Source organism: Helobdella robusta (genome assembly GCF_000326865.2).
Source record: "Helobdella robusta unplaced genomic scaffold HELROscaffold_27, whole genome shotgun sequence".
Taxonomy (NCBI): Eukaryota; Metazoa; Annelida; class Clitellata; order Rhynchobdellida; family Glossiphoniidae; genus Helobdella; species Helobdella robusta.
Window position 1 is genome coordinate 1,008,625 of NW_008704392.1, and position 8,478 is coordinate 1,017,102.

At 33.9% G+C, this 8,478-nt stretch overlaps 1 protein-coding gene across 1 annotated transcript; it reads left to right on the forward strand.

The window, feature by feature from the left end:
- Positions 1-3,200: 3,200 nt before the first annotated feature.
- On the forward strand, positions 3,201-3,509 carry HELRODRAFT_146638 (hypothetical protein; the record flags this gene model as incomplete). The annotated part of the gene is made up of 1 exon (XM_009020260.1): positions 3,201-3,509. A coding segment is annotated over one exon (309 nt), but the record flags the coding sequence as incomplete, so codon positions are not given.
- Between the last annotated feature and the right edge of the window lie 4,969 nt (positions 3,510-8,478).

Genomic DNA, 8,478 nt, shown 5'->3' on the forward strand with positions numbered 1-8,478 from the left:
CACATTAACACACACAGACACCCACACATAAACACACACAGACACACACACACATAAACACACACAGACACACATAAACACACACAGACGCATGCATACGTACACACACACACAATCACTACATAGTTATGCATGTTCTCATTGTTTGAGAAAATATTTCTCCCATAGACTAAATCCTTATCCATTCAAGCAGACAAATAATCTTTCGCCTAATGCTATGCATGGTCACAGACAGACAGACACAGACAGACAGACAGACAGAGAGAGAGAGAGAGAAAGTAAGTGAAAAAAAAAGAAAAAACCAAAAAAAGAGAAATATAATAAACTATATTATTGTAAAAAATGCGAAAATTGAAATAAAACAAAGTAAAAATAATATGTAAAAGAGAGAGAGAGAAAGAGAAAAAGAGAAAGAGAGAGGGAGAGAGAGAAAGAGAGAGGGAGAGAGGAACATGTGAACATCGTATTAATTTCCACAGGAAATATATGGAAGGGACGCGAGTAAACTGGGAAAATTCAATTCAGATTATTCATTGTATGTGCTCACTAGTGTAAAGTGAAACAAAAAACATACAAATATACATACATACATACATACATACATACATACATACATACATACATACATACATACATACATACATAAATACAGATATACATACAGACAAGCAAACATTCATACAAAATAAATTACTCCATGTTACCGGTTTGACACAAGCGTGTTATGCCTATTGTAGGAAATATAAATTGGTTCGTTCATTCATTCGTTCATTCATCCATCCATTTTTCTTTTATTTGTTCGTTGGTTTATTCATTTATTCATTCATTTCCCGGTCACTTGTTTGTTCGTTCATTTGTTCGACCATTCATTCATTCATTCATTCATTCATTCATTCATTCATTCATTCATTCATTCATTCATCCATTCATTCATTCAGTACAAATTGAATTTACTCTCTCAGTTATTCATCATTCCTTTTTATGTTAAATTGTTCACTCAATCAATCGGTCATTTATCATTTGACTATTTTTGTAACACCAAACTCATTTATTTTTGCATTCAGTCACTCTCATTTCGCTGGTAACAATCCTTCTTTCATTTATCAATAAACTCGTTCATTCAATCTTTCATTCACTAAATCATTCACTCACATTCATTCGTTCGTTCGTTCGTTTATTCATTCATTCACTCATTCATTCACTCATTCATTCACTCATTCATTCACTCACTCATTCATTCATTCATTCATTTATTCCTTCATCCATTCTTTCATTTTTTTAAATCTTTATTATTAATTCATCCATTCACTCGTTCATTCACTCGTTCATTCAGTTTCTCATTAATTCATTAATTCATTTATTTATTTATTTATTTATTCATTCATTCATTCATTTACTCATTCATTCATTGTTATAAAAATCATTCATCAAAAAATATAGATATATTGATCAGATAAGGGCGAACTGGCTTTGAATGCCTAATGAACGAATCCGTAAGCCAAGCTGGAAATTAAGGTCAAAATCCCCATCATCATCACCAACATCGTCATCACCATCATCATCCCCATCATCACCATCATCGTTGTCACTACTATTGCGACATTGTAGTTTATACCATTCTCACTTTCATCATCATCCACATCATCGTCATTGCAATTAGCAGCAGCTATCATCATCATCATCGTCGTCATAATCATCATCATCGTCGTCATAATCATCATCATCGTCGTCGTCGTCATCATCATCGGGACGATACCTAGGGCAAGAAGGGATAATTTGACCTTCTTCGATTTGTTCGGTCCGCAGCACAAGAAATCCATGATGATGATGATGACGATGATGATGACTAAGACGATGATGATAACGATGACAAAGACGACGATGATGGTGGTGCTATGTTATCTATTTTCTGTTTTTTATAACAAACATCATCAACGTATTATTGTTAGTTAAATTTATCTCAAACATGTGAAATAATTTCCTAATAAATTAAACAGTTATAGTTCACGATTATTTTAAAGAAACAATAATTTGTCTATTTATTTGATTAATTAATTAATTAATTAATTAATGTATTTATTATTCAAGTCTTATTTAAGTTTAAATCAATGTTTTATAAATCCTTGAAAAAGTCCGACACAAATTAATGGAAAAATTTGGAAAAAACAAACGAATCAAGTAGCGGTCAGCCAGCCCTCAGCAGCTTATAACTGTCATTCTCTCGCATCTCTCTCTCTCTCACACTCACTTCTTCTCTCTCTCCGTCTCTCTCTCTCTCTCTTTCTTGTTTTTGTTCTTTTTGTTTCAACAGTTTTGAATGTTAAATGTATTAATAATTTTTTTTATCAGACGAAACTAAATGTCTAATTGGTTAACTCTTATTATTTCTATCAAATTCTAATCTCTCCTTCTATCTCTCTCTCTCTCTCTCTCTCCTTCTATCTCTCTCTCTCTCTCTCTCTCCTCTCTCTCTCTTTCCCCCTCTCTTTCTCTCTCTCTCTCTCACTGGAGTACTATCATTATTTTTACCATCGTCATCGTTATCTTTATTGTCACATTTACAACACTATTAAATGATAATTATACTAAAAACCAATAAAAATTATTATTATTTTCAGTTTTATTTTGCGAAATAAATTGAGCCATATCACACCTTGGATTGATATCCAAAAAGTTTATGATACCTATCATAATTAGAACTTAGATACACAAGGTTAAACAAAGACATACAAAAAAGGTACTAAAGCATACGGAAGATATACACGATAATACAATGAAATACATAAGTATAAGTTTGTTCAAAAGTTTCACGGCAATCAATTATAATTTAATTACACAATGAGTGATATACAAAAATTTATCAAAAGATACAAAAGTATCAAAAGCTAGGCAAATGATATACAAAAAATATACAATGGTTTAGAAAAATATACAATTGCGTACAGAGATACATTAAGATTAGACAAGCTAGGTTTACAAAATTTAACAGGCAAATAAAAAATTTCCACGGAGCGCCCTTGTAAAAATAAAAAAAATGCTAATAGAATTACCATTGTTACCGTATTATTTAAAGGATTTTCTGAATGATTTTAACATGAATATTGCTTTTTGTATCTACATAAACTAACTTATTAGGATTAAATTGAATATTGATTGCATTTGAATTTGTATCAAGAGTTTGAATTTGTGTAAAGATGAAAGTTTCAGAAAGATGGAAGAACTGTATCGCCATTGGCAAACAGCTCAGCGGAACAAGGTTCATATCGTTCAAAACGCCACTAGACGACGAGTACTTCACTCATCATCTGCCACCAAATCTGGCCCCATTCACGCCAAATTTGTTGGTTGATGAAGTCAAAAGGCAGAACTTCAGTTTGGGATTGCTTATTGATTTAATCAAGGGAAAAAATTATTACAATGAGAGATCGCTAACAAATTTTGGGATAGAATACAAAAAGATTTACATTTGTGGATGTAAGTTATCAGACGCCAGGCTCGTTCGAGAATTTTTTGAAACAGTAGACAGCTTTTTAGAGAAAAATAAAAATAATTCGCATCTTAGTGGAATGCATTGCAGATATGTCGTTACATGATGAACAAGATGAGCGTATCCCCAGATGAATGTCTAAGAACATTCGGTGATTGTCGTGGTCATATCCAATAGGAAGACAAAGATACATCACAGATTTGAAAAATCCTAAAAAATTAATATAAACTGGATAGAAAATGGCTATTGATGATGATGACAACGATGATCCAGAAAAAAAATTTGCCACGTTTGAAAGATTATGATGAAGAAGAAGACGAAGATGCGAACCTTTACGACTACGATGGCGATTTTTACAAAAACTACAACCAAAGCTTCTACAAAAGCTACAGATTCAGCGACAACCACCACAGCGAGAGCAACGGCAACGATGATTACAACGGCGACAAACGCAACGAAAATGAGTTCATGCAAACGTCATATACCATACGGGATGTCGACAATGACGACGGTGGCGATGATCGTTACCGCTACGACCACAAAATAGCGGTGAATGATAAAGACAGCTACCACCACGGCTACAACAGATTTGATAACGACCAAACGATAGAAGAGAGCTTCGGGTATTTAACTTTGGACAATGTACAGTATTACCATGGAAACGACCATCACCAAACTGCCGGAATTTGCGTGTCGAAAAATGGATCTCTGAAAATTCAAAATGGTTCGAATGCTATCCTTACGATTCAAACAGCACAAATAGTGCTCCAAACAATAGCACTCTCAATAGAAAAAGATGGTAGAGAGTTTTTTACCGATACGAGAAATGGTGTTAACGATATGAGAAATGGTGTTAACGATACGAGAAATGCTCTTAACAATACGAGAAATGCTCTTAACGATACGAGAAATGCTCTTAACGATACTAGAAATGTTGAAGACAATGGCAGCATTAATGAAACTTTTGGCGAGCAAGCATTTAACAGACGATGTTAACACGATGTCTTTGATTATGATTATTCTAGGTGTGTAACATTTGATAATGTTTCTCTTTTGGAGAAACATTCTTGGTTTAGTAATAAAAAAAATTTTTTATTGTTGTTGAAAAAGTGAATTTGATTTTGCCCTAAATAGTACTCACAGATATCATCAGTACTCAGTAATTCAACAAAACACTTAAAAAATTTGCGATGATTTAGGTTTCTAATTGGAATTTTCAACCACCTAACCAACCATTCAACCAAACGAAAATGTCCAGCTAACCATCTAATCAACCAGCCAACCAACCAATCAATCAAACAGGCAATCAATCAATCAATCAGCCAACTAATCAATCAATCAGCCAACTAATCAATCAGTCAACCAGCCAACCAATCAATCAGCCAGCCAATCAACCAGCCAGCCAACCAACCAACCAATCAACCAGCCAACCAATCAATCAACCAGCCAACCAATCAATCAACTAGCCAACCAATCAATCAATCAACCAACCTTTTAAAATGGCCTTAAGTTCCTTGGCAGCCCTCGATGTTGTATACTTATTGACTTGTTCTAAGGCCGTCTGCTCGTACGAGTTCAATCTCGTTGGATCAGAGCCGCACTGTGTAAAATGTTAAGTGGATTGTTTTATTGATTCGTTCGTTCATTCGTTCGTTCGTTCATTCGTTAATTCATTATTTTATTCGTTCGTTCGTTTATTCATTTATTACTTTGCACATTCATTTCTGCTTTCTTTCATTTCTTCATTCATTCATTTTTATTTTGCAGTCAACCAAATTATATATAATTTATCCTCAACTGATCAGTCCTAGACATGTAAGTATATTATAAATTATGCTAATTTATTCAAAACTAACAGCTAGTAGGAGTTTGACGACCTCGACCTTGCCGTACTTGCTAGCTTCATGTAGACAAGTTCCTTGCAATGTTTGTCTGTTTATGTCTATCCCTGCCCTCAACAAACAGCTGTCGAAAAGTAGTAGTAGTAGTAGTAGTAGTAGTAGTAGTAATAGAAGCAGTAGCAGCAGCCACAGCAACAGTAGTAGTGGAAATAGTAGCAGCAACTGTAGTCGTAGAAGTTGTATTTGATGTTTGGACAAACGTAAAAATGTATGTGTGTGTGAATGATCCATTTGTTTTTTATTGATTCTTTCATTCGTTCATCCGTCTATTCATTTCTTCCCCTATCTACTCAAACGTCTATTCATTCGTTCACTCATTCACTCACTCACTCACTCACTCACTCATTCATTCATTCATTCACTCATTCACTCTCTCACTCACTTGATGACGTCAACGTGTCCATTTTTTGCCGCCAAATGCAGACAGGTGGTCTTATCATTATCAATCATGTCGCCAGGACAACTGGCCAGTAACTGTCTCGTGCTTTCTAGCTCTAATAACCTTTCAACCACCTAGTAAAAAGAAATGAAGTGAAGATTTTTAAATGAGTAAAAACAGAGAAGAAAAGAGAGCTAGAAAAAGAGAGAGAGAGAGAGAGAAAAGAAAGACAGACAAAGAGAAAGAAAGACAGAATGAGAGAGGAAAAAAGGAAGAGAGAGAATTTTAAATGAATAAAAATACTTTATTAAATCATCAAATATTCTATCAACAAATGTTTTTTACTTAGTTTCCAATTCCATTCACAGTTTTCATATGTTATACAATATTTTCACCCAAAGTATTACAACCCCTATAATTATTAATTCAATTCAATTATTCACTCATTCATTCATTTATTATAATTCTTTCTTCAACAACAGCAACAAACACACAGTGCACTTTACCGTTACATCGTCATAAATATCAAATATTATTATTATTAAATTTATTATTATTATTATATTTGTTATTAATAATAAAATTATTTAAAAACTGCTGACTTCGATTTTGCCGAATTCACAGGCTAAATCTAGTGGAGTTTTCCTCTGCTTATTCTGCATGCACGGATCCGCGGAATAATCCAACAGGCCTGACACCTGGCGACGAATTTCAGTATATTATAAAGTAATATATTTCATAATACATAATTATGGTATTATTTTAAATATTTTATAGTATAATGATAAGATATTATGAATGAATGAATAAATGAATGAATGAATGAATGTATGGTATAAAGTAATGAACAACAGACGAATGAATGAATAAATAATTGGATGAATGAACGAACAAATAAATGAACGAATTAATTTATGCAAAAAAAAGAACCAACCACAGCCAAATGGCCGTGTTCTGAGGCCAAATGAAGAGCAGTGTTGCCGTCTTGTGAGATTTCGTTGACTCCAGATTTGGCTCTAAGTAGCAGATTGACCAGTAACTCTTTCCCAATCCAAGAGGCATAATGCAATGGTGTCATACCTTGATAATGATAATAATGATGATAATGATGATGATGATGATGATGATGATGATGAAGAAGAGGAAGAAGATGATGATGACGATGATGGTAATAACGATGATGACGACGACGACGATGATGATCACAACTGCTACCTTTACTGTGTACAACAAAAACTACTCTTAGCAAAAACAATAACGAAATATTGCTACTACTACTACTACTGCTGCTGTTGATGCTACTACTACTACTGCTACTACTACTACTGCTGCTGCTGCTACTGCTGCTGCTGCTGCTACTACTACTGCTGCTGCTGCTACTACTACTGCTGCTACTACTAATACCACTGTAATAATAAGAATAATAAAAACAAAGAACAACTAAAATAAAAAATAAGAATAATAAGAACTGTAATAATAAGAATAATAAAAACAAAGAACAACTAAAATAAAAAATGTCTAATGGTAATAATAAATGCATAGTAAACAGTTTCAGAAGAAAGTATGCCGAACATTTTGACCATTAGTTTTGGCTAATGTAAACATACTCATGTATGATGATGATGAAGACGACGACGATGTTGTTGTTGATGATGATGACGTTGTTGTTGTTGTTGATGATGATGATGACGTTTTGTTGTTGTTGTTGTTGATGATGATGATGGTGATGTTGTTAATGTTGTTGTTAATGATGATGATGACGACGATGATGATGTTGTTGTATTGTTGATGATAATTATGTTTTTGATGATGATGATGACGATGATGATGACGACGACGATGATGATGATAGATAAAGACAAACATCAAAAAAAAACGAAACGAAACGAAACAAAATCCTTGAGTGGTGTTGATGATGATGGTGTGGAGATATGTGGTGATGAACATTCGAGGAAAGAATAACTTATGAAATCTGTCACCATCATCATCGTCGTCGTCACCATCATCATCATCATCATCGTCATCATCATCATCAGTACCTTTACAATCTTTGGAATGAACATTAGCTCGGCACTCCATAAGGATCATCATCATCTCCATACTTCCTAAGAGTGCGGCATGATGCAGAGCAGTCATCCTGATAATGATGATGAAGAATGGCGATGATGATGCTGATGCTGACGACGATGGTGATGATGACGATGACATGGATTGATTACGATGATAGTAGTGATAGTGATTTTAAAAAAAGTAAATTTTCAACATCGTCATTCGGACTATATCGAAAAAGCAAGGCGATCATTCATTCATTCATACATTCACTCATTCATACATTCATTCATTCATACATTCACTCACATATTTATTAATTCACTCACTCACTCATCCATCCATCCATCCATCCATGCATTATGACTCACATATAAACTTCAGCAAAAGGTCTGCAATTTGTAAGCTCCATCTAACACATTATGAAAGATTTTCATGCTCTCTCTTTCTTTCTCTCTCTCTTTCTCTCTCTCTCTCTCTCTCTCTTTCTCTCTCTGTCTCTCTCTTTCTCTCTTTCTTTCTCCGTTTCTCTTACTTTTTTATCTTCTCATTATATACATAGTCATTATACTTTTTATTTTTTCCAATCTTACATACAAACATACACATACAAGCACACGCACACAACGCACATACAAAAACATACATACATGCGCACGTAC